Source organism: Eutrigla gurnardus (assembly GCF_963514095.1).
Source record: "Eutrigla gurnardus genome assembly, chromosome: 18".
In the NCBI taxonomy this organism is placed as follows: domain Eukaryota; kingdom Metazoa; phylum Chordata; class Actinopteri; order Perciformes; family Triglidae; genus Eutrigla; species Eutrigla gurnardus.
The window spans coordinates 8,093,032-8,110,775 of record NC_139929.1 but is presented as its reverse complement, the minus strand read 5'-3'; the positions used below and the strand labels follow the sequence as shown (position 1 = coordinate 8,110,775).

Here is a 17,744-nt window from a genome sequence, read left to right as displayed (position 1 = left end):
GAGAGAGAGAGAGAGAGAGAGAGAGAGAGAGAGAGAGAGAGAGAGAGAGGTGTATAGTCTTCTGGATCTTGCTGTGGTGGATACCGTTCTGTCCAGTATGAAATGTTATCGCGTCTCTCCGGTTGTCTAAATATACCGGTAGTCCAAAACGTGTCACTCTGGTCGCCTCACTGCAGCCAAGTCTCACATTCATCCCAATCAGCACAGGGCTCGTGTGCTTTAAGTTGGTCCTCGTGAGGTATTTATTGTTGTTGGTCATGTGTTTCATTGTTTTCCAGCAGAAAATGACAACCCAAGTGCTTGAGACTGGATCCGTTACGCACCGGTGGCACGCGTAAATACCGGACAGTCCTGACAGCCAGAGTCCAATATATCACACTCTGAGGGAGGGGACACAAGGTCCATGTGTTCCCACAAGTATCGGTGCCACTGAACCTTCCCTGGAGGTCTATTCCGATGGTATTAAAGCTTTATATATACCGGTATATCCTGATATTTTATAAGTAAATGGACTGGACTGGACAACAACAGTAGCTCTGTAGTTCAAATGCTGAAAACTTACTGTCAGGGTCACCAGTTACCTTGGTGAATCTGAAATCTGACAGGAACGTGGCTCTATTTGGATGCTCAGTGCTCCCTTCACACATTCAAACAACTCTATGATGATGACATGAGTTTAGAAAGAAAACATTCAACATCCAATGACTGTAAGACACCGTCTCCCCTCCTGCTAGAACTTGCTTTGGTTTTTCACAAATTCATAATCTAATCTTTTTGTAATTTAAAATTTAAACGTTTTGTTGTTGTACACTCTTATTCCTGCTGGGATGCATTACAATTTTAAAAGGTTTTTATTGCATTTTCAAAATTGTCTGCTTCAATATTTATAATGTAATAACGTACCTTTTACACATTTTCAGGGATTTTATTTGTTTTCGATTACATGTTGCCGAAATGAAGTGGTGGTTTCTGTTTGTAGCCTACTTATATACTGTATTGATAGTTTCTTTTTTATTGCAACATCAAAATCGTCTGCGTATATATTGATCAGATATTTTCAGGAACAAACTTTCTGACTATGTCTAAAAATTATACTGCGATAGTTGATTGACATGGTGTCATTTAGACATTTCTTTCAGTTGCATCCAAATAAATGCAGTTATTGCAGAAATTCTGGGATGACTTCGGTTCCCGTTAAGGCTGAATCAGGACTTTCACTTCTCGTTTAGTTCACTCAGATTTCCAGTGTCCATCTGTTGAGCAACAATTGCTTGAATAAACAGTGTAAAGAGCAACAGAATGGAACAAAATGCTTCATTTGTACTGTAATGTACACATTTTACCAGCAGACAAATCAAACATACTTAGTATTAAAAAAGAACACATCACCTTCCACATGTACAGTACATAATAGCATCTTTATTACACTGAAATATAAAAGTATATATATTTATCACTATCCTGGAGAGAAAGAGCCAAGTCAAGAAAACCATTTGTAGACTCAGTTGTAGCAGTTTTCTCGTTGTCATACGGAAGAAAGAAAGAAAGAAAGAAAGAAAGAAAGAAAGAAAGAAAGAAAGAAAGAAAGAAAGAAAGAAAGAAAGAAAAAGAAAGATTTGGAGTCAAAAACAGGAAGGCCACAGTGACGGGTTGCCACAGATTCTGTGCACATACAGTATAAGGGAGGGAGGCAAACAGCCGTACATGCTACCACATACACTCACACTTGTATCTTCTTTTACTGGTGAGGTCCTTTCACTACATTCCTCAAACCCTGTCTTCACCTGTCTTTCACCTGATGCCAGAAGAGCACCAGAAACATCAGACCCACATGGATCTCGGTTGTGACTCGGGGGATGCGACCAGCACAGCTGTTTCTTGAGGTTTCTGGAGTCGTGGCACAAAAGTGCAAAAGCAAAACAAGGTATAATAATCGATTTTGGTCCAGAAGGCAATACTTCACATGATAACTATCATAGATAGGCGTGATCATGCAGTGACGTGTGCTTTTCTTCTCGTTCATTTGCAGCCATATATCACAGGGCAGTTTGGGATTTTGTCCAGGGAAATTGTTTGTCATTGTTGTAAATATGCCTCTTTGCTTTCTTGCTGAGTTAGATGGGAAGATTGTTAACACTCACACTCACACATCTGTATGATAAGTATGAAGCCACAGCCAGAAGACTGTTAGCTTAGCTTAGCATAGAAATAAGGCCAATAGATTGGCTCTACCGCATAAGCGTAGCTCCCCAAATGTCCAACTATTCCTTTAAATAGCACCTGCAGGATCAGAACATGTTGGTTTGACTTCATTAATACTGACGGGGGAAGAATCATGATTCGCTTATCCTTTTAGCCTCTCAACAGGTGGAATATCTGACTGCAAATTTAAAAAAAAATGTGAAACTAAAAAGATAAGGGACAGAGAAATATGTCCAAATGACTGATGCTTCAAAAATCCTCCGCCTGCAGTGTACCAAAGAAACATCAAGCTCAGTGTGTCAAATGATGCAACCTTAATGTTAATGATGTGCCTCTAAAGTAAAGGCTTCCATCAACCCAAATCCTAAACTTAATCTCTCCCAATGAATAAATTAAGATCTGGCTGAAAAAAAACCCTCACTTTACAAAAATGTCTCTCATGTGATGGTCTAAAACTGTAGTCCTCACAAGGATGGAAAACAAACCATTCACACACACACACACACACACACACACACACACAGATAAGAAGTGAAGGCCGCAGAGTGGACACAGACAAGCACACATGTCGTCTGAACCAACCGGGCTACGAAGGTTGAGTTCCAAGTTTCCTTTTTACACTGAGAGAACAAAAAAAGTACCAGCGAGTTCGCCACGGCAACCTCTGTGTCATTGTTCCGTAACCCGTGGCAACACACCGCCAGTCAGTACCGGGTGGCACAGCAAGCTTCGGCGAGAGAGCAGTAAACTTAGCAAGACAAGCCTCTTTAACAGAAAAATAAAGAAGTAAACGCAGGATAAGGCGACGTCAGAGGGGGGAAGGTGGCCGATTCCATGGTTCTGTATTGTTGCTGATGTGGATGGTGGCGATCCTTTGGCACCAACTTTGTTTTGGCTGAAGTATCTCATCCAACAGTGAGTATGTTTTCATGTTGGCATCTGATGTGGTGATAAGAGGACGCTTTAGTCATCATTTCGACAGGCTCTTCTTTATGTGCTCTACTTCCATCTGTCGAACAAAGGCAGACACATTGCAATTTAGTTTCTTGGTTAGTCAAAGACGTTTGGCTGCTGCTCTTAAAATCCTTTCTTGATGAGATTACAGTAGCGTTATTAGAAAATTAATTATTTTCATATTCATTTAATCTGTTGATTGTTTTTTATTATTATTATAACAGTGTACAATATTTCTTACTTGTTCTTTTCGAGACCAAAAGCAGATTCAACTAAAAGTGATACATTACAGAACATGTGTCTTAAATAGATGACTTAAACGTGCAATTATCAAAATTATTATATTGATTTAAGTAATAATCAGACATTTGAATCAATAAATAATTGCTTTTTTAAAGGATCTTTTTTATGAATGTTATACACACAAGTGATTTTCTCCTGTTACCTCCAGTATGGTCTGCATTTTACTGTGCTTTGGTGCTGGTTTGTATCCCCACATGATTTCTATTCATAAGTTGTGTGTGTTGATATAGTATATTCTAAATTAACATTATTTTATTGGGTATAGGTCACATATTTAGTGTCATTTTATGCACATCTGGGGCATTTCTGCTAAAAAGCTAAATCATTTAAACACTAAATAAAGTAATGTAAACCCAACAAATACTAATAGATTGCTATTTACATGCTATTTACATAGTATTACATACTATGAGTCTCACCTGTAAACTAACACGTATCTTCTTCTCGTCATCCAGCGCGTTGGTCAACTGCTTCATCTCCTGCCTGAAATACACACACAACTTTATTTACACTGCGCTTTTCAAAGCAGAACAAAACAGAGCAAAATTCCCACCATAACATAAGATAAAAACAAGACGTGTTCGAAAATTATGAGCGAGCATTAATGAAAAGCATTTGTAAAAAGAGAAGCTTTGAGAAGTGATTTAAAAGATATCACTGATTCTAGGTCTGACGTACCTGTGCTGGCTCTTCAGCAGTTCTACGGAGGACCTCAGGTCCCTCAGCTGGTTCCTGAGTTCCTCCAGTGTCGGGGGGGTCACAGGTGAATGTCGGAGCTCGGGGGAGGGGCTCAGAGCCGAGGAGGAAGACGGGGACGAGGGCCGATGGCCAGGGTTTGGCGGGGTCAGGACAGAGGGCTTGGCGGGCAGTGGAGCTTTACTGTCAGGTACCTGAAGGCAAATTAAAACACAGAATTTAGCAATCATTCCATTTTCCCCATACATCTCAAATATAACCTGGTTATTCTGCTTCAGCTTTAGAAATCTGAAAATTGTGTTTTTTTTTAAATAATTGTACAGTTATTTTGCCAATTGTAAAAACATCCACTTTTTTAAAAATGTAATTGTAAAAATTGTAACACAAATCAAGGAGAAACATGGAGTACACATGCAGTAGTGACTCTGCTGAGAAACATGACAATCTATTGCATGGCGCCCTCTGCTGGACAGAATAAATAGTGAACTGGGTGGTCGTACAGAGATGGTGGGGACTCCTTTTTTCATGGAAACGTCTACAGGTCTTGATGGGACGGACTCCGGCTCCTCCTTCTCCTTCCTGTCCTCCACTGCAGGGGCCTCCAGGTCGATGCTGGACAGGGAAGCCTGCAGAAGAGACGGCGATGGTCTAATTTATTCAGTGCAAGATCTGTGGCTTTCTGACGTGATACTGATATCAGAAATATGTCATATAAATACAGTTGTAATCCATTTAAACAGCTCCCTCCTATTCACACTGCAAAAAGTATATCTTATATCTTATCTTATTATCACACTCTAGTCATTTTAGTGATTAGACTACAAGAAATGTATTGACTTTACTTTTGCACTAAAAGGAATTGATTGTGCACTGTGGGTGAAATATTTCCCAATATGTATTTATTACTGTTTTCTTGTTTTTGGAAATTGATAATCTAAGTAATTTATTACATGCCAGAACAATTGTTGGTCCACATGTATTTAATACCTTTATTGACTTTGCAGATTCAGATAAATAATGCAAAATATAATCAACAAATACATCATCAAATATTTGTATATATTGATCAAGAAAACATGTATTGGTCCCTTGTGGAAATTCACAAGCTACCCATCAGAATTTGATAAAATGACTCATAATATAATATACATTTATGCCTGATGGGTAGTTTTACTTTTGCTCCAAACACTCACTGGTGTGATGATCTGCGAGCGAGGCCGGCGGTCTGTCACTCTCGGCCGCGATGCCGTCGGATGACTCAGCTTCTCCGTTGACGCCACGACCACGTCGAGGTCCACATCTGCACAAACGCAAAACACAAACGCACGGGAGCATGAGAGAGAGAGATATAGAGAGAGAGACAGAGAGAGATAGAGAGAGAGAGCGCTCTGGCACCACATCTTGATCTCATTGAGGTCGACGCTCCTGTCAAGTCAAACTCACCAGTGTCATGTGACCTGTCAGGGGCAGAATCTGGTGTCGAAGCCCCGCCCTCAGACTTGGGGCTTTCACACCTGAGCAGGTAAACCATACAACAACATTAGGCTGTATACGCTTTGGAGTGTATGGGGTTGTTTTTCTTCAAAAGAGCCTGTGTGTGTGTGTTTGTGTGTGTACTGACGCTAGAGTGGGCGGTCTCTCAGGACGCCGTGGGGGATGGGAGGAAGAGGAGGTGCTTGTCTTTGGGGGGAGGGGTTTCTTGGGAAGGATAGATGGGAGGGAGGGCTTGGGGATGTCGCCAAGCTTCACCTCTTCACCTACACACACACAAAATCAAACAGCACACATGGAGGTTCAAAGGGAAAACATATTGTGCAACATAAAAACACACATGTAGAGGTGAACATGCGACTCCAACATGCATAATAAAGTAGGACTACAAGTGATGAAGGAACTGCATCTGACCCAGGAGGATAAAAGCAAAAGGAGGATGTTCAAGAATAAAAGAAGGAGAAAGGTCTGGAGTCGCCCAAGGCTGGGAGGGAAAAACCAAACAAGAAGCAAAGAAGAAAAAACTGTCAGGAGAGGATCCGGAAGATCAAGTCAAAGTGGTGGCAGTATTTTCATGTAGGTGATTTTTAGTTGATGAGTATGCATGAGATTTAGTGAGGGATAAATTTGATTAAACAAATACGTTGAGGAGAAAGAAATCCTGTAAACCTGTTTCATCTTTGACTAAACAAGCAAAACTATCTCACCCCATCGGCAGTTTTTACAAGGAGCAGGGACGGAAACATGTTCAACTACTTCTTTGGGTGGGGATTATGTTGTACTTTATTTATATTTTCATTGAGTACTTCCATTGTATGCTACTCTATACTTCTAATCCATTAAATTTCAGAGGCAAATATTGTTGCAGCTGCTAACAGCTGTGTACAATAGCTATGAAGACCAAGATTTTTTATTAAAAAACCTGATAAATGTATAAAATAGTTTCTACTCGAGGTCCCTCATTGTCACACGCTTCAGATGTTGTGTGTGTGAGAGCTGCAGTAGTACAATAGATCAGTGATTTCCTCATCTAAAGTTGAGCTGACTATAGCTTCCGTATGATGACGTATTGTTTTCCACGATTAATTCTACTGCTTTTGTATTAATACAATATAACGAGACAACTGGAAGCTTGTGTTTGTCAACAACAGGGTGCTGAAAGCTTCCTGTTTCACACAGAATGTTGTTGACAGCGTTTCTTCAATCAAAGCTTTGTTCCTCCGCTTTACAACGCAGGACAAACATACTGCGAGTGATTTTTCAACAGAAACCTTTTTGTCCATTTGCAACTGAAAAACATCCACATTGTCCTTTTTCACGCTGGTATCGCATGTCCGTTTTATGCTGTAAAGCAAGTCAAACGCTGGATTATTAATATTAAGCACGCTAGTTAGTGATCCGTCCGTCACCAGTTGAAGAGATTAGTAGAAAGTTGCAGGCTGAAGTGGGCCGAGCAGGGCCAAAGCGGTCTAGACTCTACCTCGATCCTGGTCTCTCTGTGGCAGATGCTCAGGTCGCTCAGGAGGAACCTTCTTGACATCAGACTTTCTCTCTACAGGTCAGAGTTTTTACAGGTTTTTTGTTTTTTTTCTCTCTCAGAGAATAAAAAAACGGTAGAGAGGTAAGGAATATGATGTTACTGTACCTGTGGTGTGTTTAGCTGAAGGTGCACTGGGAGGAGGCGGCTTCTTTGGTCTCTGGAATCACAAACACACCCGGAAACACGTTAATAATGTGTTTTTGAGACTTTTTAGGCTTCTGTTATCACGGTTTACAGCCAAGTTAAAAATTACCTCTTTATCCACTTCTAGCAGCTTGACAAAGTTATCTGGGAAAACACCTTGCCTTCCCCCGATCTCCCCCTTCCACCAGCCTGCATCAGCACACTCCTGGACAAAAGACAGCAACGTGTTTGGTCTGAGCTGCACTTTAAATGCCTGGTAAGTTTATTTTATGTGCACCTGGATGCAAATTGTTCTGATCTGGCTAAACAAATGAAAGCAACCGCATGATGTAAGAATCAAAGCAGACACACCCACACACACACACACACACACACACACACACACACATAGTGACTCACCTTGGTGATGATGTTGATGATTTCTCCCTCTTTGAGTGACAGCTCGTCTTCATTTTGTGCTTCGTATGGGAAGAGAACTTTACACAGCTCCCGCCCTGCCAAACAAAGTCAGATAAGAAAACTAAAGAGCTGATAACCAAGAGAGTGGACGAGGTTTTCACACCAAGCAGGAAATTAAAGAAAGCTTGTGTTGCAAAAACGGTATACATATATAATATTTTATATACTTTTTAGACCCACTTTTCATATGTTGTTCTATTTAATTTCCTATTTTATTGTTTTATTCTATTCTGGTTTGAATATTTTTTTTTACATACTGTCTGTGTTTGAATCATGGAGTGGGCTACAACTTCCATTAAATAATTAATTTAAATAATCAATTAAATAAAAATGTGTTTATCACCCACACTGATTTTATTAAACTGGCTTTCTCAAAAGAAAAACATATTTATACCCATACTGTGTAATGTCCTTTGGTTACTTTGACTTAAATATAATAGTTAACTCTTTGTACGTTTAATAAATACAAACGTGGAATTGAGAATTTTTATTTAATAATTTCCTGATCATACAATTACGACATCTGATAAAGCACAACAAGTTTTAACTAGAATGTGGTGCATTTGAGCTCAAATCATTTACATGCAAAAGAAGTTTGAAATTCATTCTCACAACATTCATGTTTGCTTATTGTTTTTTCATTGAGTTTCCTTTAACACGGCTTGTTAATGCAATACTCTTCACATCCGACTCCCAAAACTTGGATGTCGGAGCTTTCCACAATGACCTGAACACACCATCATTGAGATATTTTCAAAGCGGTGGCTTAGCACAACAACATTACAATACTGTGACAAAGGAAAGCTCTTGCATGAAAGATAGGAAGTGATCTAAGAACATAAGTATGCTTTGGAAAATAAACCAATGTGTACACATTTCTTCGTCTAATGAGGCTGCTTAACTGAAATCTATGTCATTTATATTGTTGTTTCAGTTAGAATTATCTTTATTACAGGGAAGCTGCAACTTCTCACCTTTGGCTTTACCATCAGGTTCAGTCTTCATGGTTTCCGGGGCAACACTCGCTGCTTTCCCCTCGTTTGCCTGAGTGACAGACAGATGGAAGAAACCCTTTAGTTTCACATACAAATCTCATCATTACATCTGCAGCAGAGATCATCATGTTGTAACCGCCTAGGGGTTTTTATCTGTGTGTAACCACTGTATTCGGGTTTGGGCTTCCTGTGCTTGCTGGCAGAAAATGTTGTGACTTGGTTTCAGCTGTAGGTGTGATAGTAACAGAGCAGACTTCACTAGTATTGGTAGAGCAAAACTGAAAACTCCTCCAAAATGTGTTAAGTTAATCAACAAAGTTACAAATGATCAAACTAAACATATCAATACAAATAAAGGGCCATTATTTAACAAGAAAACGAGCCACGTTGGCTGTTTGTGTAGCTGTTTGAGCTAACAATGACTATGCTAACATGCTGATGCTAGCAGGTGTAATGTGTACCACAGTCACCATCTTAGTTTAGCATATTAGCATGCTAACATTAACCAATTAAACGCTAACGATGTAAGACAGAACTTTAAACATCCAGAGGTAAGTTGTTGTGCAGTAGTTGCAGGACACAATAGGGCAGAGAGCAAAAGTGTGCACACACATTAAATATCAATTAAACTTGCATGTTTAAAAACATCAATAAAAAGATATGCAGAATGCCAACAACAAGGATCGTTGCTCATATCTCAAATAAAAAACATATCTCATATCTTTGATCTGATGGTGGCACTAGATGATCGCCGAAGTTCGTATAATTAATACTGAAGGTTTGGGTTGGACCCAAATCTGAACCAAATTGGTAGTTGGTAGGGTTCACCCTCTTGGGACGATGAATGTCTGTACAAAATTTCACAAGAATCCAACATCTTAAACCAACTTGTCAAACTTGTGGTGGCTCGAAAAATCAGGGGAGCAACAACCGAAGGAAGGTTCATCCTCTGCGGAGCAGGAATGTACAGAATTTCATGGCAATAGTTGTTGAGGTATTTCACCCAACAGACTGACTGCACTGCAGTAATGACTTGAAGTCACACATTGCAAAGAAAAAAACTGAAACAAAAATCACGTAAAAATGAACACTTCACAAATTCATGTGGAAAAAATACACTGAAAGACAAAAAAATGAATCCAATCCTTCAGTGAACAACACTGTCCTGCAGCTCCGTACTGACTAGCTAATTAGAGAGGATGAGATCGGATTTAGCACAAAAGCCACCAAGCTGACTTCATGATGCATTATGTGTGCGTGTGTGTGTCTGTGTGTGTGTGTGTGTGTGTGTGTGTGTGGGGTAGGTTGTTAAAGGAGCCGTTGTTGTCCGGCTGGAGTGGATCCCTAAACAGTGTTTGTGGAACCAGGGTGGCTCTTCCACAGGAAAACACACACACTCACACACACACACTCACAGACTCACAAGACCAGGTCTGTGCTGAACACACACGCCGCTCTGTTCTGTTTGGGCCGAGAGAAAAAAAGAACACGCCACCTCCCCCGCCAGCGTCTCTCCTCTCTCTACAACCTCCCCCTTCTCCCCCACCCCTCTCTAATGAGACCCATGTGGTGCCACAAGCATCAAGACATCATTACAACATCACAGACACTCTTCCATGTCCAAGTATCACATGTCAAAGGGCCTCTCATAGGCAGCAGAGGAAGTATTCAGATCCCTTACTTGTACTCAAAGTAGTAAAAGGTAAAAGGTAAAATACTGAGAAATGGCTAGTATATCTTAACAATGATGATATATGGTACATATAGTATTTTATGATATTATTATTACACATTAATGCTCGTTTGTAACCATTTTATATTGGGCTTTATGAATTAAAAAATAAATAAGTGTTGTGCATTGTGTTTGACATTTGTATGTAACATATTGATTTGCAAAGTAAAGTCAAGAGTACAACACTGACCTCTGAAATGTAGTGGAAGTGTAATGACAAGTAAAGTAAAGTATAAGTACGTCCAATTTGTACACAAGTACAGTACATATAAATGTTAAGTTCAACCACTGCTATTAAACAATAGAGATTCACCAATAAGAAATTGACGCCTCTATTTTTGGAAGCTACTCAGACATTTTAACTTTCACTGGGTTTAGTTTAAAAAAGAAAAAGGAACTATTATCTCATTTAGTGCAAAGGAAACCTCACATGAACCTACAGCTGCATGTTTCTGTACCGTACATCTGGCATGGTAAACCCAAGCGTGACCAGAGGCAGGAAGAGTTGAAAGCCGCTGAAATTTACTCTGCTGTTGCTTTCACAAGGAAAAGTATTACACAAACATTATCAACCTTGATGTTAGCGGCCTTGCTGCACCGCGTGGCCTTGTGCGATCGAGTGAGTCCAATGAAACGGCACACAAAAGGTGTCATTTATGACGGATGAGAGTTTCTATACGCCGATGTTTTCAAGAGTATGCAGCCAATGGGCGACGTTTTATGACCCAAATGAACGTTCTTTTACTCACATTGAGGCAACAAAACAGCCTGTAAACACGTCAACATACTTTCACCTTAGAAAGTTGCAATGGAGAATATGTTAGCAAACAGCTGGCCGAGTGCCCGAAACATGAAACGACATGAAGCAGTATAGTCGAAAGGCCTCCAAACCAAAACATCTTGAGCTGAAGAGTGATAATTATTGGACTAAACACTCGATTCATCCACTGATAATATAAAAACTCAATTTATTACAGCAGCTTTAAGTTTTCTTTTTTTCCAGTATGACACTAAATCACAAAAGTGAGTCACCTCTCTACAGTATTAAGCATAGACAGTATATATATTCTGTAAGCACTGCGTCAAGTACCATGACTACTAACAAAATAACAAACATTTCTACACACATTATAGCCGTGCTCTCCTCTGCCTGTCTTGATTGGGTGCAGCCCTCCACTGCTCTGCTTTTCAAATCCACAGTTTGATAAATCCACAACAGATTTCTTGGTCCACTTGATACATATTTTCAATCGCCCATTGACTCAAACCAGAGGGTGATTTGAAGGAAAGTGCTGACGTCTCTCCCGAAGGGCAGGAGAGTTCAGACTAAATATAAACTCACCATCAATAAAAAAAAAAAAGACTTGTGGAAGAAAAAAAAGAGTCGACACTACAGAGGCTGATAGGTTGTGTATTTAAAATAAGGAGTAACCTGGAACGATCTAAATTACTCTTTGTCCACAGTCGCTTCAAAAACTAGGAAAACCTTTAACAAAGGCTGCATTATTTTATCTTTTTAATCAGTATGTCAGCAGGTCTTCAGGGAAATTCCTCATTTTGTTCCAGTGTGGTGGATGAACGTTATCTATCTGTTTATGTTTCACACTGAAACTCATCCGATCACAAGGTTGAGTGACTTTGACTCACTGCAAAGGAAAATAAAACTGGAGGAAACACTGACAACGTCCCCTTTGGCCAGAATGAAAGCTTAAAGATGTTGAATAGTGGTACCAAAATAATCCAAATGATCATCATCAACTGGTGGGGGGGGGGACACTAATTCTATGTTACTGGCTGCACCTTATTCACTTCACAAGCAGCTGAGCTTCCAGTTTGTTATAAAGTTGACATGGCTTTGCATGAGTCAGCGTCCCGGATGGAGACGCCGCGCTGTCACCTCCTCCAGAGCCACATTAGAGAGCAGGGAGTCTCGTCTCACCATAAAGCAACTTAACAGCCTCCCGCTCAGCAGGACAGGCTGACCAACATCCTTCAGAACACACACACACACACACACACACACACACACACACACACACACACACACACACACACACACACTCGTTTAATGTCTACGACCAGCAGCCTTTTTACATTTCATTTATTTTTTCTGTCTCTCCCTTCCTTCATCTATTAGCCTTATGCTGCGAAGCAACACATCAACATTCTTCATGTCATTTTCAATGAAAGTCATGTCATGAAGCTACAAACTGACGCCGACACGTGTGACGCATTTGTCACTCGTGGTGTGAACGCAGCATTTGGCCACACAGAGGTGACATGAGAGAGTCAGGTTAAGTAGATTTGGTGAGGTTAGATTTAACTGATTTATCAAGCAGAATGCTGGTTTTTGTAAAGGTTTCTTACTTAGATTACAAATTAATTAAAAGACTGGGTTTTCATGATGAGTTTCAGGCCTCTTGTTGGTTAAAATGTCCTTTTAAAAGCTACCCAGACTAATGTTTTGAGGGAAACACAAAATACTTTTTAATATCTTTACTCATTAAAATAGTCAAGTTCATTGATATGGAATTAAAGGCTCAGTTCACCACAATTACAAAACCACATTTTCCTCCTCCTCGCGGTGTCTGGCAGATGCAGATACTTTTGGTTTTCATTTGCAGAGCTTTAAAGTATTTTAAATGTCTAAAAGATTGGATAAACTCACCCATTTCTTTGTCTGCAAATAAAACCAAAAGAATCTTCACCGACAGAAACCACTGTGATTTGTTCTTTGTAATTCTAAACTGACCATTTCATTCCATATCCATAAAGATTTGAAACCGTATTGAGCGTGTATTCTTGGCCCATTTCTTCCAAAGCTGAAACTGTCGAGTCACCTTCTCGGTAACTTAACAGCAACGAGGCAAAACCCCAACACTTGAAAACGCTGCTTAATTCCACGTGAAACAGTGCAGAGAGCCGGGAGGATAGGAGAAGAAGAACGCCAGAGACAAATAAAACGAATCGACCGGGTGAAGGAAACAAGAGAGGAACAGAAATAGAGAAAGCGTCACCCTACCGTCCTCTCCTCTGGTTCCAGTTAAACACAGACAGACGGAGCTTTGCTACATCAGCGCCGGCAGCAGCAGCAGCAGCAGCAGCAGGAGACAGTGTGTGTGAATATGTAAACGTCAGTGAAAAACTGACTCTCTCTCCCTCTGTCTCTGCCCTGTGGAGCTCTCACTTCTGCATTGCTTGTCAAATCCCTGCAGGATGCATGTGTGTGTGTGTGTGTGTGTGTGTGTGTGTGTGTCAACATTAAACCACTTCCTGTGCTGTTAAATTGAACCAAAGGAAGGGGAGGAGCCAAGGCTGGGTACTTCCTTCCTTCACTTTACACAATACAATGATCACAGCATTAAAAAATGCATGAAGTAAGTGTGTGTGTGTGTGTGTGTGTGTGTGTGTGTGTGTGTGTGTGTGTGTGTGTGTGTGTGTGTGTGTGTGTGTGTGTGTGTGTGACTCACCTTGTCCCCCTCCGAGTCCACATCCATAGAGCGTGGTCTGAGCTTGATGGGCTGGTCTTTGAAGATGTCACCAAAGCCAAACCCTCGGACCTACAGGAAGGGAACACGGACGGGAATTTAACCCAATATTTAAAAAGGGACACTTCGGCAAAAATCTGTGGTTTGAGTTTCAAAGACTGACCCCTGGTGGTCAGGTGTAGCTTTGCGGGTGACAGGAGCTGGTTTTTCTTTGTTTGTTTGTTTTTTAATTTATTGAGTTGTGTACGAAACCTAATTGAGGAATAAAGTAGACATGGGTAAAAAAAAAAATCACAGAGCAGCAATAGTGGAGATTAAGCTTCAAAAACATTTATACACAAAATGGCAAATAATAAGAACACTATACAGAGAAAAGGTATGAAAAGAATGGAGCCTGAATTCAAAGTTTTGGTGGATTTAATGGGATCTAGAGTCAATACAACTGCATAACCCACTTCTCCACTGTCTGCCTGTTTGCTCATAGTTCCCAAAGTATGGCTGAATACACCGCTTTCGTCTGTCCCTAGCGCTGTTAGCAGCTAGCTGCCCTGTCGACTAGAACTTGGTCGACTAGTTCTCTAACTAGCAAAAATAGCAGCTAGTGAACAAATCTGAGATGTGGGCATACAAGTTGTTTGTTAAACCCACTTCATACCAACATACCACTGTCTCAGTATTTTCCCAACACGTACATTTTTGCCAGTATTTGTCTTAACACAGCTTTGATTTGTTGCAAGCAGAGTTAGCTGTTTTCCTACCTCACACGCAACTATATTTACTCGTGTTCAGGTTTGGAATAACACACTTAAATTGCCTTAAAGGGTCAACTCAGCCCAAAATCAAAAATAAATTTTTTCCTCTTCCTTTTTTCAGCCACAGACGTTGTTGTGAGCAGTTTCAAGTAGGAACTAAATTTCCTTCCTACATGAAACTGCTCACAACAACGTCTGTGGGTAATCTTTAGAAACTGGGTCATGATTTCTGGAGAGAGTATTTTTAAAGTCTTTTTTGGCACTTTGAGTGCTATATAGTTCCGTTATACCTCCAAAAGTAATTGTTTGTGCAGAATTTGTGTATTTAGACATATTTTGGCATGTGTGTATTTGGAAAAACAGAGAGCATACTGATGGCTAGCGGAGAGGAGCTGCAGGAGCATGTTGTGTTTTAATTTAATTCAAATATTTCTATTTTCACTGTCAAACTAAGACGCTGTTCGAACTGCTTTGAAGCAAGATGACAACATTCGCTATCCTCCACCGTTCAAGCTTACAAATGGTAAGTGTTTGATGCTCAAAATATTGATTTTAATATTATTCCTTCAAAACAAAATCACCCAGGAGCCTGCGAGATGGGATCTTCCTTTCAACCTAACGTGACCACGTGTGAGGCCGCAGGGCATTGAGATCTTGTTTTTTATTGCAGTTGCGGATCTTGGGCAGGATAATTCCTGTCTGCTGATAGTCCTAAGACCAGTGTGAAGAATTGGATGTTTTGGTGTTTACACAAAATGTGGTGCAGAGAAATGTAGAAGAGATGTCTCACACGTAACCTCTGTACTGTTCATCATGTATTACCTTCTTGGGCTGGATTTCTCCTGACCCCGTTTCTGACCGGCTGTCGCCTCCATCACTTTCACTGCCTGGACTGTCCTTACCTACACACGCACACACAGAAAAGACTACACATTACTGCAGCACTCTTGCAAAGCTAGGTCCTCATTATTTATAAGAACATGTCACGAAAACTCAAACATCTACAGTCATCAATATTGCAACCGGAGCAAGTTGCTCATGTTTTTTTCATATGTGGGTGCCTTCCCACCATGTGACTCACTGGAACGGGTGCTGCGCAGCTCCTCCTGCGAGGTGTCTAAGGAGGGCGTCTCCGACTCTGTCAGGACAACTTTGGTGAAATTGGAGGGAAACATTCCAGTCTTCCCATTTAGGAATCCCTCCCACCAGCCCTCCTCGACCTAAACACACAGACAATGCAGACAAAGATGAACGCAGCTGTGTGCCGGCTCTCCAAAGACGACGACTTTATGTTTAGGTTAATAGAGAGGCTAAGTCACGCCCCTTCCGGTGGACCACCATGGGACCTTATTTTGAAGATCTTCTAAAGTGCCAAACATCATATGTTTTTTACAAAATAAAGTCCAATGGGGAACACCAGAAGGGGCGGGACTTAGCATATCTAAGCACAGGTGAAACTCATTTTGTTAACAATGGTCAAAAATACCAGGATGTCCCACTGCATCCGGCATCCGGTTGCATTTTGCAGGATGCAAGCCAACATGCTTTTCTTGCTATTCTGACCCACAATGCTCTGCACAGCGGATATATGACCAATATTATGACTCGGTAGTAGGTCTAAACTGAACAGCTCCAATTATGAGTGCAGTCAAAACGGATCAGCCTTACCTCTGCTATGATCTCAATGACGTCTCCTATTTTCAACTCTAGCTCGTCTTCATGCTGAGGCACATAGCTGAACGCCGCTTTACATCTCCGCTTTCGGATTTGCTCTGCTGCAAACACACACACACACACACACACACAAATAACAACAGCACATACACACAAATATTAGGCGATCATGTGACATAATTGGCTCCCGCACTTATCCATAATCCATGACTTAAAGTGAGCGAGCAGGTGTTTTGACTGGAGGACAGTCTTACTAACCATCTCCGACACCCCACTCTTACTACTGGCCTTGCAGTCGTTTGTCTTACACTCATTAGCCTGCTCATTACTGTTGACTCATTCCACACCAGCTGGGCCATTAAGATGTAGCCCTGCACTTCTCCATTTGCCCACAAGGTGTCACTCCTCATGTTAAATGGAAGGGTGTGTATGCATGTGGTGGAGGAAGTAATAAGTAAGTAGAATCAGGGGAAATGTACTTGTAGTATTAAAGGTTAGTAGTACTCAATGCAGAGAAATGTGTCAATGTCACAGTGACTTTAAGTGTTTTATATTTTATCATATATAAATATATTATTATTCATGCATTAATTTAAAAGCAGGATTTTACTGTTTTAGTCAGTGGAGCATATATTTGAATATTTTTATATATGGCTGCAATCAATGATTATTTTCATTAAAGATGATATACTCATGATTCTTTCGATTAATTGACTGAACTGTTTGGCTCGTAAACATTCAGAAAAAAGTTGGGAATGCCGTCGATTACCCGGAGTCCAAAGTGACCTTCACAATGCCTTTTTTGGTCCAATCAACAGTAACAACCTCACATTTATCTTCTTTTTTATGCTAATAATCCTTTTATAATGGTAATTCCACTCAGAATGTTGTATTTAAATGTATATTTACTCAAGTGCTGTACTCACATTCCACCACTGTGTGTATATGTTTGTATACTGAGTGTGTACGAGTTACGCTTGACCCAAATCCTTCCTCACGCTAATAGGATCCATGATTGAAGACTTAAACCTGCCTTATGATTAACATGTATGAATGTGTGTGTGTGTGTGTGTGTGTGTGTGTGTGTGTGTGTGTGTGTGTGTGTGTGTGTGTGTGGTGAGCACCTTTCCTGCCCTGTCGTACACTGGGGTCAGACACAGGGCTGGCCCTTCCATTGGCAAGCTCAGATCTGATCATGCTTGCCTGTCCTCCATCCCTCTTTCCTTCTTTCTTTATCTCCTACAAGACGAGAGGAGATGTTTAGCGGAGGAGGAAGAGGAGGTGAGGAAGGACAAAAACAAAAAGTTATGTTCA

The 17,744-nt window shown here is 40.6% G+C and overlaps 1 protein-coding gene and 1 long non-coding RNA gene across 3 annotated transcripts in view; one reads left to right on the top strand and one right to left on the bottom strand.

The window, feature by feature from the left end:
• The first annotated feature begins 923 nt into the window (after nt 1-923).
• On the top strand, nt 924-1,613 carry LOC311029125. Its single transcript, XR_014598858.1, has 2 exons — nt 924-1,521; nt 1,581-1,613. It is a non-coding gene; the product is annotated as an uncharacterized lncRNA (long non-coding RNA).
• Nucleotides 1,400-17,744, bottom strand: part of sh3kbp1 (SH3-domain kinase binding protein 1) — a 28,947-nt gene continuing 12,602 nt past the window's right edge. Inside the window, exons 3-19 of one of the 2 annotated variants that reach the window (XM_084034073.1) lie at nt 17,555-17,669; nt 16,425-16,531; nt 15,838-15,976; nt 15,579-15,658; nt 13,987-14,076; nt 8,764-8,833; nt 7,730-7,824; nt 7,440-7,535; nt 7,292-7,343; nt 7,127-7,198; nt 5,777-5,912; nt 5,599-5,669; nt 5,349-5,455; nt 4,656-4,781; nt 4,138-4,349; nt 3,879-3,942; nt 1,400-3,211 (exon numbers count right to left, since the gene is read on the bottom strand). In XM_084034073.1, the coding sequence (XP_083890199.1) occupies nt 3,173-3,211; nt 3,879-3,942; nt 4,138-4,349; nt 4,656-4,781; nt 5,349-5,455; nt 5,599-5,669; nt 5,777-5,912; nt 7,127-7,198; nt 7,292-7,343; nt 7,440-7,535; nt 7,730-7,824; nt 8,764-8,833; nt 13,987-14,076; nt 15,579-15,658; nt 15,838-15,976; nt 16,425-16,531; nt 17,555-17,669 (1,671 nt within the window). In that variant the 3' untranslated portion in view covers nt 1,400-3,172. The remainder of the gene's footprint in view (nt 3,212-3,878; nt 3,943-4,137; nt 4,350-4,655; nt 4,782-5,348; nt 5,456-5,598; nt 5,670-5,776; nt 5,913-7,126; nt 7,199-7,291; nt 7,344-7,439; nt 7,536-7,729; nt 7,825-8,763; nt 8,834-13,986; nt 14,077-15,578; nt 15,659-15,837; nt 15,977-16,424; nt 16,532-17,554; nt 17,670-17,744) is intronic. The other variant, XM_084034074.1, reaches the window with a different exon arrangement.